Below are 18,125 nucleotides of genomic sequence, written 5' to 3' on the forward strand. Positions count from 1 at the left end.
CATCTATTGGCTTTTTCTAAAAAGAAACTCACCTGCTCTCTTCTACCTGAAAGGTAACTTTAAATTAGTTTCTCCAAATCTACCTTTTACATGACAAGAACTAGGACAATACTGTACAATTTCACTAATTAAATGCTCTGTTCATCTTGGCACATTTCACAATTGAGAAAAGAATTCACACAGATCACACGAGATTCTCCAAGTCAATGGACATTTATTCATTTATCAACAAGGAATATTCTTAAAGTTGAATTCTGTAGCTAATATAAATATGAATACAATTTCTATCCAGGTAACAAATTGTCAAAAACTCAAATCATTTTTTGTTTCTGTTACCAACAGTTAGACAAGTGTTCAATACGTTGGTCGTGCTCAACTCTCAGGCCATAAAAGAACAATCCTAGAACGTTTCATTTATTCAGCTTTTTTTGCAATTCCAGCTCAATACTTTTCTCAATCTCGGATGTGTCATATTCTCTCATCATATCATATTTAATCCATGGTTTATCAAATTTTTTGGCTTTTTCCATTTGCTCTTCTGTGAGGCATAAATCAAAGCGTATGCCCTGCACGTTGAACTGTGGACGTTCCCAACGTTTCGACCATGGTTTGGGCTTCATTTTAACTTTTAGCTGTATTTTTGGAAAAAAAAACCAAGTCACAAAAAGCAGAAGTTCATGAGGCAAGTAACACACTTTAAAGACAATGTTTAATTACCTAAGGCAAGCAATGTGGTGATGCTTTTAAGACTTAAAAAAAGGAGCAGAATTGGGTCATTCAGCCCATCAGATCTGCTCCACCATTCCATCATGACTGATCTATTAACCCCCTCAATCCCATTCTGCCTTCTCCCAGTACAGCTGACATACTGACTAATCGAGAACCTATCAATCTCTGCTCTATATATACGTACACCGCGCCCCCCCCCCCCCCCATGACTTGGCCTCCACAGCCATCTGTGGCAATGAATTCCACAGATTCTCCACCCTCAGGCTAAAGAAATACCTCCTCATCTGTTTTAAATGGACGTCCCTCTATTCTGAGGCTGTGCCCTCTGGTCTTCGACTCGCCCACTAAAGGGAAAACTCTCTTCAGGCCTTTCAATATTAGATAGTTTCAATGACATCTCTCATTCTTCTAAATTCCTGCAAGTACCAGCCCAGAGCAATCAAATGCTCTTCATACATTAACCCTTTTGTTCCTGGAATCATTTTTGTGAACAACCTCTGGACCCTCTACAACACCAGCACATCTTAGAGAAGGGGGTTCAAAACTGCTCACATTACTCAGTCTGGTCTGACCAATGCCTTATAAAGCCTCAGCATTACATCCTTACTCTTATATTTTAATCCTCTCGAAATGATTGCTAACATTCCATTTGCCTTCCTTACCACTGACCCAACCTGCAAGTTAGCCTTTATGGAATCCTGATTCCAAACTCCCTGTGCACCTCTGATTTGTTGAATTTTCTCCCCAATTAGAAAACAGTCTACACCTTTATTTCTTTTACCAAAGTGTATGACCACACACTTCCCCACCCCATCTTCCCGCTGCCACTTTTTTGCCCATTCTCCAAATCTGTCTGTCCTTCTGTAGACTCCCTGCTTACTCATTAATTTAATGGCTCTGTCTGCCTAAGTAGACAATGGATGCACCCTGTTCCAGGGCGCAGACCTGGGCGATGAATATGGAGATCCTGGGTTGCCCAGACATCAAGATCCCCCTCTCAGCCTCGCAGATGTGGTCCAAAGGAATGAGAAGCAATACATTTGGCATCAGCTTGGCTGCAGGAGCTGCTGGGAGGTGATGTGATACGTCATCCGATACGTCATCCAACCGCCTTAGGGGCTCCACTCCGGATTTGTGTAGGGTTTACTCCTTAACCTTCTCTTCTCCCAAAGATACCCACAAGGCAGTGGGATCTGTAACCCTGGATAGGGGCCCATACCTGGTACTGTCAGCCGGAGCCAACTGAGCCCGGGACTCGTGTAAGGCAGGGTGGTCACGCCCTGTAGTGACATATGGAGCCACTACCCACTACCCATGCTGCTTACTCAACACTCCACCTATCATCGTATCATCTGCAAACATGGTCACAAAGTCATCAATTCCATCATCTAAATCATTGACAAATGTAGTCCCAACAGAGACCCCTGTGGCACACCACTAGTCACTAACAGCCAACCAGAAAAGGCCCTCTTTATTCCCACTCTTTACCTCCCACCAGTCAGACAATCTTCTATCCATGCTATACCTTTCCTGTAATATGAAGCAGGCTCAGGAGTGGCACCTTGTCAAACCTGTCGAAAAATCCAAGTAAATAACATTCACCCCTTTGTCTATCCCATCTGTTATTTGCTCAAAGAATTCCAACAGATTTGTCCAACAAAATTTCCACACTAACTTTGGCCGATTTTATTATGTGCCTCCAAGTACCCAGCAACTTCATCCTTCCCTTAAAGAGTGACATTTACAATTTTCCATCCTCCAGAACCATTTCCAGAATCTAGTGACTCTTGAAAGATCATTACTAACACCTCCATAATCTCTTCATCTACCTCTTTCAGAACCCTGGCGTGTAGTCCGGCTGGTCCAGGTGACTTTATCCACCTTCAGACCTTTCAGCTACCCAAGCATCTTCTTGGTAATAGCAACTACGTTCACTTCCGTCCCCTAACAGACTCGTATTTCTAATATACTGCTAGAATCTTCCTCTATATTTCTTTGTGCTCGCCACCCATCCCTTCAAGTTAAAAAGGTGTGTTTTCCAGTACTATTGAAGGGTGAAATATTTGACTTCCTTTCTCCCTACAGATGCTGCATGACCTGCCACCATTTTATTTCAGAATTCCAACATCTGCAACTTCGTTTATTTTCAACAGATTGGAGTTTTTCAAGTAAATACTGGTACCTTTGTTTTTTTTTTAAATGTGCATTTCATACCTGTTAGTCCTTTAATTAACCTTTGGTAATCTTTGCTGACATATGCATCCTGTGAGATATCAATAGTCAGCCCTTTACTATCTGATACTGCCTTGGAGCCCTTGGCAATTGCTCTTCGTGATTCACCCAATATATCTGGCATTATTTGTGGGAATGGGACGCATAAGGTATCACTATATGCAGATGACCTGTTACTATCTATCTCTAACCCAGAGAAATCCATCTCTGCTGTAATATCACTACTTGCTCAGTTTAGTAGTTTTTCTGGTCATAAACTGAATCTTAATAAGAGTGAGCTTTTCCATTAAATATTCAAGTTCCAATCTATAGACAATCACCATTTAGACTGGTTACTGACTATTTTACTTATTTGAGAGTTAAAATTACTAAGAAGCATAAGGATCTATTTAAAGTTAACTTTTTACCCTTAATTGATAATGTTAAACAACTGCTTACTAAATGGTCCCTATTATCCTTATCATTGATTGGTCAAATTAATGCTATCAAGATGACTATTTTACCTAAATTTCTGTATCTATTTCAGGTGGTACCAATCTTCATCTCTAAATCCTTTTTTGATATTAATGATTCTAAAATTTCTTCATATAGATGGCAGAATAAAAATCCTAGGTTAAGTAAGAAATATTTACAGAAATCAAAAAAGGATGGCGGTTTGGCATTGCTGAACTTTAGATTCTATTATTGGGCAATTAATATTCAATATCTAATGTTCTGGACACAAGATTTGGACGAAATTCAAAGTCCATAATGGGTGAACCTCGAGTGTGAGTCTGTACAGGGGTTCTCATTGGCTTCTATTTTAGGGGCTTCACTTCCCTTTGCACTTACTAAACTGAATAAACAAACAATTAATCCAATAATTAAACATACAATGCAAATATGGTTTCAATTTCATAAATATTTTGGATTGAATAAATTTATCCTATCAAGTCCTATTATATCCAATTTTTTCTTCCAATCATCCAGAACTGATCAAGCTTTTCTTTTTTGGAAAATGAAGGGAATAACATGTTTTCGTGATTTATTCATGGATAATTGTCTCATGTTTTTTGAACAGTTGTCTAATAAATATAATTTGCCGAGATCCCATTTTTTCAGATATTTACAGATTAGGAACTTATTGAATGTCATTTTATCTACTTTTTCGATACCACATCAAACTGAAATTACAGAAAAAATTTTAGGTTTAAACCCCTATCGGAAGAGTTTAATAGCAATTATTTATAATTTAATTACAACAATACGTCTAGGTACATCTGATAAAATTAAGAATGAATGGGAAAGAGAACTTCAGGTATCTTTACCTATAGAGAAATGGGAGAAAATTCTCCAGCTAGTTAACACTTCTTAAATGTGTGCCAGACACGCTTTGATACAATTTACTGTGGTGCATAGGGCCCGTATGTTCAAGGATAAGTTAACTCATTTTTATTGCCATGTAAATCCTGTCTGCGAAAGATGTAATTCTGAGGTAGCTTCCTTGACACATATGTTCTGGTCTTGCCCTCTTTTGGAAAAATATTGGAAAGACATTTTTGATATGATTTCAGTAGTTCTGCGTATTGATTTACAACCTCATCCTATTACTGCAATTTTGGATTACCAGAGATGGACTATAATCATTTGTCCTCTTCAGCTTGCTGTTTGATTGCATTTGTTACATTAATAGCCAGAAGATCCATTTTATGTAAGTGGAAAGATTCTAATTCCCCCTTCTACATTTCAATGGTTTTCCCAAACTATAACATGTTTAAACTTGGAAAAAATTAGGAGCGGTACCATCGATCCTTCGGTTAAATTTGAAGAAACTTGGAGGCCATTTATTCAACATTTTCATCTGATGTAAGCTGACCTTTTCTAAATCCTTTTCAATAACTTTTTGTTTGTGTATAGAGGAGCGGAGTTAATGACAAATAATGACTTTAACCAATGAAACCATGGCAGCCCAGCCTTTGTTTTGTTTTTGTTTTCTTTAATGTAGGGGGACTTTTTCTTTGTATAAAATTTTTTGAATCGTTTTCATGTTCAGTTATTAAGAGACTGGGAGGCTTAAATTACATATGTTACTTGGAGTCTGTGTCTGTATACGTTAACCATTATTAATGTAATCCCGATCTCTTTGTATCATTATTGTTATGTTTATCAATTCGAAACAATAAAAAAGATGGAGGGGAAAAAAAGTCAATACTGTTCATATCAATATACGAGGGGTGATTGATAAGTTCATGGCCTAAGGTAGAAGATCGGTTGTTAACCAAACTTTCTGCATAATCACTCAGAGTTGAACTGCATGTGCATGTAACAAGAGCTGTATAACTCATCTCCTACATAACTCATGTACGAGGGGATTATGTTGAAAAATAAATGCGCTAGGTTTTCTAAGATTGACTCCTTCTACCTTAGGCCACGAACTTATCAATCACCCCTCGTATATGAGCCCATGAAGGACCATAAGCAATCCCGACACCGCCCCATAAAGGACTGTTCAATTTAGTACGTAAAGTTTCATAAATGAGTAACATTTATCCTAAAATTGTCAATTGTATGATAGTAAAAATTCATAAATGCAACATTTGAAATAGTCGAGAATATTGAAATCAAAATAAACAGTTTCTTACTGGATTTATGGGGACCTCAGAACCAGAGTGGGGCACAGGCTTCATATTAAAATCGAATGTACTATACTCTGGCCGAGCATCACGCAGGTACATTAGGTTATCATCCAGTCTTTTTTCTAGCTTCAACACTTCAATCTGCTGAATTTGAGGACTATACATATCGTAGCAGATCTCAATGCCTAGAAGGAATAAATATTAAGGTATACTTTGAACCCCAAATTGTCAAAATTAAAACTGTAGAATTACCTTTATCCCAACTCCCATTCTCCACCCTCCCATCAGGCAGAAAATACAAAAGTCTGAAAGCAAGTAACACCAAGCTCAAGGACAGCTATCCAATTGTTATAAGGCTATTGAATGGTACCCCAGTACAATAAGAAGGACACTTGACCTCAATCTACCTCGTTATGATCTTGCATCTTATTGTCTACCTGTACTGTACTCACTCTATAATTAACAGCTCATTTTGCCCTTGTATTACCTCAATATAATCTTGTAATGCACTGATCTGTATAAATATAAGCAAGACAAATGTTTCACTGTACTTCAGTACATGTGACAATAATAAACCAATTTACCAAAGAGGTTCTGATGATGTTAAGCTTATCAATTCAGACCATTATTTTTAATAAGCTTTAGACAAAGTGTAAAGGCAAAAAACACTATCTATTTATGCCTTGGATTGGTTAGTGTAAAAATTTGCTTTACACAAATTTAGCAAAAACTACCCTGTACAGTAAAACTATCTGGCCAATTAAAAGCAAGCATTCTCTGGTTCAACTTAGCAGCACAATGTTTAGTTCATACAATTTATAAATGACAATGAATCTATTACAGTGGAACTAAAGGCATATCGCTGTCTCATATTGTAAAATTACCAGTGTTTTAAAATATTCTGAGAGGTCACTGACACGAGTACTATTATTTCTCATTTTTCAGATGCTGCCTGACCAGAATACTTAAAGTATTGTTTTATTTCAGATTTGCAGTACCTGAAGACTTTTTGCTTTTTGAATCCCAGTATTTGAAATGAATTACATGAAAATGCTAATTACACTATTGCGCAAGTATCTTTCCAGAGCAAAATAAATTTGACATGATCATCTGATTTCCTAAAGTTTATATCTTAAAAGCAGCAAGAGTTATCCAGACTGCAAAACCATCTGATGTTTATAATCTGAAGTTCACAACTGATTACTTTCTTTAGGCAGGTAATAAGATAATTGTCTAAAAGCTCAAATTAAAATTATTTTAAAATATTTTGTTTATACCTCAAGCTTTATTACCTTCTTAAAAATTCTTTTAAAGGGATTTCAAATTAATTTAAAGACATAATTACTGTTAAAAATTTCATCTTAATTGATATCATGACTTGTATGCAATTTTTAAACAATAATTAAAACATACCTTGCCCATCTATGATATTTCTGAGTACAAAAGTTGCACCTAATCCTTTTCCTGATCTTTTGATGCAGATTCCAACAAATCTGTTAGCTTTGTTATCACCTGGTTCTGCCGTTGTAACAGCTAAAATACTTCCTATCAACAACAGTAAAAATGCAGTGTTAAGGAACAATAAATATTATGCATTAAATGTTTGAACTAAAGTATTAAGCATTACTCCCCCCCGTTGAACTTTAGTCTTTTAAATTCAGAAAATTTTTTGAAGAACAAAATTATAAACAGAGGAAGCAAAGTGTGATATGACTTATAAACAAATCAATAAAAGGAAAACAGCTTCAATTTTTCCTAAGATCATCAACCTGAAAAGCTACAAGTTTCTTCTTCCTAGATGCTGCCTAACCTGCTGAGAATTTCTAACATTTTATTTTAGATCTGCAAATCTTCAATTTTCAGAATTTGATTAGGTTCAGATTGGGCATGCCTGGGTTTGGTTACAGCAGGGTTTTAACAGCTGAGCAGTGTTTCAATTCTAGTTCACCTTTAAAATTAAAGCTATACTGGCAGATGCAAAATATATTCATTACCAATATCAGACTTTACATATCCAAAGAAAATGTTTTCCTCTTAGTGAAGTGAGTGAATATATAAACTTGCAATAAATACACTGCACAGAGACATGTAAAGAATGGATTATTAATATATAAGCATATTTATAGTTCTAATTAGGCAATTCCTAGCTACACTGGTATTCCTACAGTAGCATTTAAGTAGCAACATTTTTATCACTTATGTAAGCAATAAAAATTCAGTAAAACATTATATGTCTACTGGCCTTGCAGTGTGTTGCATAGAAAGCTGTGCAGGGAGTCAAACACCTTCAAGAATCCCCCGAGCCGAAAGCTTTCATCAGGGTTTTTAAAATCAGAAACCTTTGTGAAGATACTGCTGTTTCAGGGGCAAATAAAGAGTGGATGAAGATGGATCTCTTTTCACCGTGTTTGCTCCAAGTCGAAATCCAAATTAACCCACACAAGCAATTATATTAAAACAGCTTACGAACAGGAAGTGATGTTTGTACAAAATGAACAGTGCCTCCAGAGGCAGAATGACATGCAAGCCCAATTTATTAAATGTGATAAATATTAGTTTTACTAACCTACGTAAAATTCTGGTATATTCAGTACTTTCCGTCTCTGAATCATGTCCCTTCTCTCTATGATGAATTTCATGGGATTCGTCCTCCCTCTTTTCATTATGAACTCTGGACTTACAAATCTGTCGGGAGAGTTTTTTTTAAAAAGTGTATCTCAACTCTAGTTGAATAACAACAAAGCTCACATTTCTTTTTGCCCTCTTCCCATACTTTCTTTCAACGCAATTCTATTTTGTTAAAAAGGTGGCATTGATGTTTGGTAAACATATTCTACATTAAGATATAAATGGTTGATGCGTTACTTGTGTGGCTCTTCCCCAACTAATAATTCTTCTGGATGTGTCAATATTTCTCTGCAAAATACTTTTGAAACTCTTGCACATTCAAGTCATCAATGAATTTTATTTAACAAGGTGGCCTCATCAGAATGAGAAACTCTACACATAATATTTCAGCCAAAGCCTAACTAGTTGCTTCAATATCAGGATTCCCGGACATAAAAAAACAAAATCAAATGTGTCCTGTTTGAAGTTATTATAGAAACCATATTAATCTAGTTGCAGCCACATCTACCACTGTCACATGCAACATCTGGTCACCATGTAACAGGCATAATACAGGTCACATGGCACAGGTGCAGTATGGTGAAGACCATTAGATATAGGAGCAGAATTAGGTCATTTGGCCCTTTGAGTCTGCTATGCCATTTCATCATGGCTGATCCAATTTCCTCTCAGCTCCCAGTCTCCTGCCTTCTCACCATATCACTTAAAGCCTTGACCAATCAATAATTGGTCAAACTCTGCCTTAAATATACAGACTTGGCCTCCAAAGCTGCCTGTGGCAAAGAATTCCACAGGTTCACTATTCTCTGGCTATTGAACATAGTTTTGACAATGTGTGAAACAGAGGTACAGTACTAGTAAGTATACATTTGCTGTATAAGACTGTTTAAAGTGATGGTGGGCACAGATCTGCTAAGGCAGGAACATTGACTGGAAATGTGGCAAATGAGACAATAACAGTAGCTGGGACAGCAGTGTGACAGAGAACACAACAGAAGGTTCAAAGGCACGAGTGGAGTATCAAGAACTGTGGCACAAGTCTTCATGCATGACCAACCCTTTCAGTATCTGGTCCTCAATAGTTAAACTGTTTCCGGAGAGTGGCCTTTGAAAAAGTTAGGATTGCAAATCCAACCCTCCTGAAAAAGTTTTGCACTACTGGTTTATCACAACACCACACCCAAGAATTAACAATTGCATTAATAAAAGATTATTGTTCTGTTAATCCCTAATAATCATCTCTATTAGTGCATACCTCAAATACATTGATATTTTATTTCTACCATCTCCATGGAGGTTGCTAAAACAGAACAAGATGTTATGCTACCTCTTAAGTCTTTTCTTTTGATATTCTCGGGTGTGTGTCATCTGAATTATATCTCAATTCACTTTTAACACATTTCTGGCACATACTCTGAGCAGAAAAGCTTTATGTTGAAATTGAATTTACTACGGTTGATATAGTCAACTTGCATTCAGTGGCCACTTTATTAGGTACACTTGTACACCTGCTTTTTATTGCAAATATATAATTAGCCAATTATGTGGCACCTACTCAACACATAAAAGCATGCAGGTATGTTCCAAGAGGTTCAGTTGTTGTTTAGACCAAACATCACAATGAGGAAGAAATGTGATCGAAGTGACTTCGTTCATGCCAGATGGGATGGTTTGAATATCTCAGATATTGATCTCTTGGGGTTTTCACACATAACAGTTTCCAGTGTTTACAGAGAATGGGACGAGAAACAAATAAAAAAATCCAGTGAGCAGACAGTTCTGTGGATGAAAATAGCTTGTTAATGAGACAGGTCAGAGAATGACCAGACTGGTTCAAGCTGACAGGAAGGCAACAGTAACTCAAATAACGCAATACAACAGTGGTGTGCAGATGAACATCTCTGAACACACAATGCATCCAATCTTGAAGTTAATGGCCTATAACAGTGGTCCCCAACCACCGGGCCGCAAAGCATGTGTTATTGGGCCGCGAGGAAACGATATGATTCAGCAATATGAAACAATGTGAGTCAGCTGCACCTTTCCTCATTCCCTGTCACGCCCACTATTGAACTTGAACGCATGCAAGGTCATTACGCACGCGAGGTCATCAGTCGGTCATTAACCTACAACTACTCTATGAGTTAAAAACAAACGTGGCTTGAGAGTTTCTTTGGAAGAGGTGGTAGGGGGCAGAACTATTCAAATCTTTGGATGACTACATGTCAGGCAAACTGGACTAGTCATTCTGTGCTGGAATATGCAGAGATGGGGCTGCAGCTATGACTGGACAGCTGTCTGGTTTCACTACCTGAGTCAAAGAGGTTGCTCCTGAATGCCAGTCTACACACCGTGTCACACCCAGTGAAATACTGGCTAGCCGAAAAATATCACCTGATCTTAATAGCGTATTGAGTGACATTGTTGAAGTTATCAATCACATCAAAGCAAAAGCCCTTAACTCATGTCTGTTTGAGCAGCTTTGCGAGGAAATGGATGCAGAGCACGAACACCTTCTCTTACACACTGAAGTCAGATGGCTATCAAGGGGGAAGAGCCCTGGCCAGGGTTTTTGAGTTAAGAGAGCAGCTACAGAGATTTCTTTCAGGAAAAACGTCACCACTGGCAGCACACTTCAGTGACGAGGAGTGAATAGCAAAACTCGCTTATCTGTGTGACATCTTCAACCTGCTCAATTAACTCAATTTGTCACTTCAGGGGAGAATGACAACTGTCTTCATGCTGGCAGATAAAATGTCTGTTTTCACAGCCAAACTGGAACTGTGGGGACGGCGAGTGGACAGAGGCATATTTGACATGTTCCCAACATTAGCTGGGATTTCGGGAGAGACTGAGGCTGCACCGCCCTTCTCACAGCTGGTGCACAATCACCTATCTTCACTGTCGACAGAATTCGTGCGTTACTTCCCAACCGCAAATGACCCAAGACATGCAAAGGAACGTCCCCAATGAATCATCCACGTCAGCGCGGGAAGAAGATCAACTCCTCGAGCTTGCAAATGACAGTGGGCTGAAAAGTATATTTGACATAACATCTCTGCTAGCATTCTGGATCAAAGTCAAGGCTGAATATCCTGAGATAGCCACATAGAACACAGAACATAGAATAGTACAGCACAGTACAGGCCCTTCGGCCCACAATGTTGTGCTGACCCTCAAACCCTGCCTCCCATATAAGCCGCCCCCAACTTAAATTCCTCCATATACCCGTCCAGTAGTCTCTTAAACTTCACTAGTGTATCTGCCTCCACCACTGACTCAGGCAGTGCATTCCATGCACCAACCACTCTCTGAGTAAAAAACCTTCCTCTAATATCCCCCTTAAACTTCCCACCCCTTACCTTAAAGCCATGTCCTCTTGTATTGAGCAGTGGTGCCCTGGGAAGAGGCGCTGGCTATCCACTCTATCTATTCCTCTTATTATCTTGTACACCTCTATCATGTCTCCTCTCATCCTCCTTCTCTCCAAAGATTAAAGCCCAGCTCCCTTAATCTCTGATCATAATCTATACTCTCTAAACCAGGCAACATCCTGGTAAATCTCCTCTGTACCCTTTCCAATGCTTCCACATCCTTCCTATAGTGAGGCAACCAGAACTGGACACAGTACTCCAAGTGTGGCCTAACCAGAGTTTTACAGAGCTGCATCATTACATCGCGACTCTTAAACTCTATCCCTCGACTTATGAAAGCTAACACCCCATAAGCTTTCTTAACTACCCTATCCACCTGTGAGGCAACTTTCAGGGATCTGTGGACATGTACCCCCAGATCCCTCCGCTCCTCCACACTACCAAGTATCCTGCCATTTACAGGTGTCCCCCGCTTTTCAAACGTTCGCTTTACGAAACCTCACTGTTACGAAAGACCTAAGTCAGTACCCTATTTTCACTTTCAGAAGGTGTTTTCACTGTTACGAAAAAAAAATTCAGCACGCGAAAAAATCAGCGCGTGATAAAAGGCAGAGCGCGCCCCGAGCAGCCGCTCTCCCCCGGATTCTCGCCGGCATTGCTTAAACACCAGCCTCTGAGCAGCTGTTTGCAAGATGAGTTCTATGGTATCGGAAAAGCCTGAAAGAGCTCGTAAGGGTGTTACACTTACAGTAAAACCAGACATAATTAAGCGTTTTGATCGTGGTGAATGAAGTAAGGACAACGTGAGTTTGGCTTGTGGAAGCTGACGAAGATGATGTTGAAGAAGTTTTGGCATCCCATCACCAAGAACTGACAGATGAACAGCTGATGCAATTGGAAGAAAAAAGGATTACAATCGAAACCGAATGAGTAATGATAAAGTACGACTTTCATTTTGAAAAGGTACGTCGGTTTAGGGGACATTTGCAGGATGGTTTGAGTCCTTATTAAAGAACTGTGTGATAGAAATATATGTGAGGCTCAGCAGTCAAGCAAGCCTTCCACATCAGCCACAGCAGACGACGAACCTCGACCTTCCACATCGAGGTGGGCAGAGATAGAAGAAGATGAGCCGCCTGCTGTAATGGAAACAGGCGATGAGATGACACCCCAGTGTCCCACCACCCCAACCCCCAGGCCACGGACAGATACCGATTCGCGGAGAATGCAAAGGTAGCCGGGAGGCACACAGCACATCTTTAAGAAAAAACCTGAAATAAACATGCTAATTAATTAGGTGTCGCCGACACGTAATTGTCGGCCCAGATCAGAGACGATGCAATCGGAAATCGGCACTGATCTGGGCCAACAATTACGGGCAGCACCTAATTAATTAGCATGTTTGTTTCAGCTTTTTTCTTAAAGATGTGCTGTGTACTTCCTGGCTACCGCTGGACCCCTGCGTTCTTCGCGGCAATGTATCGCTCAGCGGCCTGGAGGGTGGGGGGCCACTGCACCACCCAAACTCCGACGACTCAGTCTAACACACCATCATCAGTGTGCTCGGCGCTGTCCTGATTCCCATGATACTATACTGTACATACATTATTTCTACTTTATATTGGCTGTGTATTTTTACGTGCTATTTGGTATGATTTGGCAATTTCATAGCTTAAAGTTTACTGGAGAGCGCTTGCTCCGTGTTTTTGCCAACAGCGCTTGCGTGAGATTTTCGCTCCAGAGAACAGTTCAGTAATGATTGTGGAAAAGTATTTCTACTTTATATAGGCTGTGTATTTATCATATCATTCCTGCTTTTCCTATACGTTACTGTTATTTTAGATTTAATGTGTTATTTGGCATGATTTGGTAGGTTATTTTTGGGTCTGTGAACGCTCACAAAATTTTCCCATATAAATAACTGGTAATTGCTTCTTCGCTTTACGACATTTCGGCTTACGAACCATTTCATAGGAACGCTCTACTTTTGGATGGCGGGGGAAGCCTGTACTTTGTACTCTGCCTTGGAGTTTGTCCTTCCAAAGTGTACCACCTCACACTTCTCCAGGTTGAACTCCATCTGCCACTCCTCAGCCTACTTCTGCATCCTATCAATGTCTCTCTGCAACCTTTGATAATCCTCTACACTATCTACAACACCACCAACTTTTGTGTCATCTGCAAATTTGCCAACCCACCCTTCTACCCCCACATCCAGGTCATTAATAAAAATCACGAAAAGTAGAGGTCCCAGAACAGATCCTTGTGGGACACCACTAGTCACAATCCTCCAATCTGAATGTACTCCCTCCACCATGACCCTATGCCTTCTGCAGGCAAGCCAATTCTGAATCCACCTGGCCAAACTTCCCTGGATCCCATGCCTTCTGACTTTCTGAATAAGCCTACCGTGTGGAACCTTGTCAAATGCCTTACTAAAATCCATATAGATCATATCCACTGCACTACCCTCATCTTTCAGTGCCACGAAAGCACTGAAAACGTTGCTTCCATTTCCAACATCATATCCCTGTGAAGCGGGGTTTTCTGCAATGAATGCAACGAAAACTAAATTGAGGAATAGACTAGACATAAGGAACCCTGTTCAAGTATCGCTGTCTCCCATCACCCCTCGACGGGACCATCTTGTCGCAGGAAAACAAGCCCAGGGCTCCCACTGATTCAGCGATATTAGTGTGTTGTGATGATTTTACATGTTCATATGAGGAAAATATGCGGTGTGTTTAATATCCAAATGTTACTTAAAATGTTATGATGCTCTTGACTTATAAGTGACTTATAATTAACTTATTACTATATTCATGCGAGGAAAATATGCGGTGTGTTTAATATTAAATTTGTTAGATAAACCCTTTTAGAAACGAAATTGAGTGTATTAGCCACTTATAAGTGACTTATAGTTGACTTATATTCCGGTCATGATTAACACCCTCCCCCACCCATTGGCCGGTCCTCAAGAATATTGTCAATATTAAACCGGTCCGCGGTGCAAAAAAGGTTGGGGACCCCTGGCCTACAGCAGCAGAAAGACTACACCGGTTCCACTCCTGTGACCATTTTATTAGGTACTTAAATTAAAATAGACACACTTCAGTACATCTTAACTAAATTTCATGGAATATTACTGTTTCTGGACTTTACCTGCTTTGTGATGTGGTTGAATGAGTTTTATCTACAATAACAGGTTTTGGTGGAGGCTGAAAGCTTGAAGATCTGTCATCATTTGCTGGGGAACTTAAAAACCGTAATGATGAAAACAGAAGTCCTAAAAATAAAACAGAATAAATAAAAAGCACAGCTTCTAAAGAGAAGTCAAAGTATCTGCTGCTTTCATTGTTGAGATGCATTCCTTTACCTTTCCTGCAATGTTGGGTAACCAGTGAATCAGTAGGTTATACATGGAAGTAAATATTCTACCATGTCCGATTACTTTAAGATAATTAAGAACTTCAAATAATTACACAGTTCACCAAAAATGGAATTGTTCATTGCTCTGCTGCATTGACAGAAACCAAGTCCATAAAACTCAAAAGGTCTGTATCTACTTTATCATGCAATATGCAGTGTTCTTTATCCAAATATGCAGTTCTGGACCCTTCGAAGGGTCCCGGCCTGAAACGTCGACTGTACCTCTTCCTAGAGATGCTGCCTGGCCTGCAGCGTTCACCAGCATCTTTGATGTATATAGGAAAGGCCCATTTTTCTTGACAGTTAGGTGGAAAAAAAAGCAAAGATTTATAGTGACAGGTTTAAATTCTGGAAAGAAGATAGGGATTTTTATTTTGCATCCAGAGGATCCCTGCAACTCCCATCATTTTCAAATGGAGAAGTCAGTGCTGCAAAGTAGGATCAGACTGGGCAGCAAATTGTATATAATTTACATCTAAGTTATGTTGAACGTTGTTTACGTGATGCTGCTGCAAGATTTTCAATCCCACCTGTACATACACGTAATTATGCATACATTAAACTAGACTTTGCTTTTAACTGGCCGAACGCCTTCCCCCGCTGACACGAAATTTCTCTGGGGTTTAGGAAGGAGACGGGACACTGGGTGTGGGGAGCGCCGACAGAGGATCGGGGGTGGAGGGGGGAATATGACCGCAGTTCGCGAACTCGCCTTTCGGTACTTCCCCAACCCCATCGCCTTGACTCCCCGCTGCCTGTCCCGGGTCGTGAGTCTTCGGTACATCGCCTCCCTCCCTCTGCATGCCCCGTGTTCGCTCACCCGGCCTTGCGTGGCCCCGAAGACACAACGCCACCGTCGCCCCCACTGGCGCCGCCATTCTTCCCTCAAGGTTTCACTGCGCAAACTCGAAAAACTACGGCTAACCTCGCGGCTCAAATTTGCAAAAGGACGGGAGCGCATCAGCAATGGAATCTGTCGCTGTGCCAACAGTTAACTGAATGTAAATTGGCTTCGGTATATCATGACAAACTCAAAGCGCCATTGGGCTTTCAACTTTTGGAAAATTACTCCAAATAGTTGGCTTTAATTATTACAAATGGGATGAGAAAGCATTACATATGCTGCATGATAAGCTAAATCTAACCCTTGGAGTATTCATGGATTTGGTAAACAAAGTCAGATAATGTAGAACAACAAAGATGAAAGCTAACTGAACATTGAAATTCATCATCAAACCAGTCCACATAACTCATGTCAAACTTCCAGTTACTAAAACAGAAAGAGACAGCTTCTAAAGTCTCCACAATAATGTGGTGGCTAGCACGACGCCAGTACAACTGGTTGTGTCGGAATTGGAGGAGTTCAATTCCTGCATCATCCCTAAGCGGTTAGTAGTACGTTCTTTCCGTGACCGTGTTGGTTTCCTCTGGTTGCTCCCGTGTCCTTCCACAGTAGGTTAACTAGTCATTGCAAATTACCCCGTGATATGGCTGGAGTTATATTGATGGTTTGCTGGTGGCGCAGCTCGAAGGACTGTAAGGGCGTATTCCACGCTGTATCTCCAAATAAAATGTGTGTGGGGTTAAATATTTAGGATTTACAAAGGATTCAGTGATATCTTTGTGGGTGAAGGTTTAACAATACGCCTTTTGTTAACAGTACAGAACTGTAATTGGTTTTGAAAACATAAATCTGTAAAATTACTTCATATCGTGAGAGCGGGACAATGTGGGCGTAGGTTGAAACCTATACATAGCAACTTTAGATTGTCATCAAAACAAAGTGTTGGAACTACCAACCCAGGCAACACCAGCCTATAGAAATAGAATTAATATTTCAGGTCAGTGATCTTTTACCTGAAATATTTTGATCTGATTTGAAACATAAGCTCTATTTCTAACTCCACAGATCCTGCCTGACTTCTGAAAAGTTCCAGCACTTTTTTTTAATTTCTAGAATCCACAGTATTGGGGTAGGTTCAGATTAACCGTGGTCTGGTGTAGTTTTTGGATTTAATTTTATACTCTGGCATAGTCTCTGTTCGTAATTTCCATTTTGATCAAGGAGATACTTCGAAAAATACATTTAACCCTTATAGCACCTCAGCTATGTGGAGTACTTCGCCATGTATTCAACCTGAGCCTGAGGCTCCGGAGGGTTCCTGTATTGTGGAAGAAGTCCTGCCTCGTCCCTGTGCCAAAGACGCCGCGCCTCAGTGGCCTCAATGACTACAGACCGGTGGCATTGAGCTCCCATATCATGAAGACCCTGGAGAGACTTGTTCTGGAGCTGCTCTGGCCTATGGTCAGGCCACACTTAGATCCCCTCCAGTTCACCTACCAGCCCCGACTGGGAGTTGAGGATGCCATCGTCTTCCTGCTGAACTGTGTCTACGCCCACCTGGACAAGCCAGCGAGCACTGTGAGGGTCATGTTTTTTGACTTCTCCAGTGCATTCAACACCATCCGCCCTGCTCTGCTGGGAGAGAAGCTGACAGCGATGCAGGTGGATGCTTCCCTGGTATCATGGATTCTTGATTACCTGACTGGCAGACCACAGTACGTGTGCTTGCAACACTGTGTGTCCGACAGAGTGATCAGCAGCACTGGGGCTCCACAGGGGACTGTCTTGTCTCCCTTTCTCTTCACCATTTACACCTCGGACTTCAACTACTGCACAGAGTCTTGTCACCTTCAGAAGTTTTCTGATGACTCTGCCATAGTTGGATGCATCAGCAAGGGAGATGAGGCTGAGTACAAGGCTACGGTAGGAAACCTTGTCACATGGTGTGAGCAGAATTATCTGCAGCTTAATGTGAAAAATACTAAGGAGCTGGTGGAAGACCTGAGGAGAGCTAAGGTACCGGTGACCCCTGTTTCCATCCAGGGGGTCAGTGTGGACATGGTCGAGGATTACAAATACCTGGGGATACAAAATGACAATAAACTGGACTGGTCAAAGAACACTGAGGCTGTCTACAAGAAGGGCCAGAGCCATCTCTATTTCCTGAGGAGACTGAGGTCCTTTAACATTTGCCGGACGATGCCGAGGATGTTCTACGAGTCTGTGGTGGCCAGTGCTATCATGTTTGCTGTTGTGTGCTGGGGCAGCAGGCTG

The 18,125-nt window shown here is 40.4% G+C and overlaps 1 protein-coding gene across 1 annotated transcript; it reads right to left on the reverse strand.

Moving 5' to 3' along the window:
- Positions 1–194: 194 nt before the first annotated feature.
- mrpl19 (mitochondrial ribosomal protein L19) lies at positions 195–15,917 on the reverse strand. The gene is made up of 6 exons (XM_072251495.1): positions 15,828–15,917; positions 14,741–14,864; positions 8,143–8,261; positions 6,990–7,121; positions 5,583–5,761; positions 195–632 (listed from the first exon to the last, which is right to left on the reverse strand). Exons 1-6 carry the CDS (start codon positions 15,883–15,885, stop codon positions 411–413), a joined length of 834 nt encoding a protein of 277 aa, XP_072107596.1. The 5' UTR covers positions 15,886–15,917; the 3' UTR covers positions 195–410.
- Positions 15,918–18,125: the final 2,208 nt, after the last annotated feature.

Source organism: Mobula birostris, chromosome 2 (assembly GCF_030028105.1).
Source record: "Mobula birostris isolate sMobBir1 chromosome 2, sMobBir1.hap1, whole genome shotgun sequence".
NCBI classification, from domain to species: Eukaryota; Metazoa; Chordata; class Chondrichthyes; order Myliobatiformes; family Myliobatidae; genus Mobula; species Mobula birostris.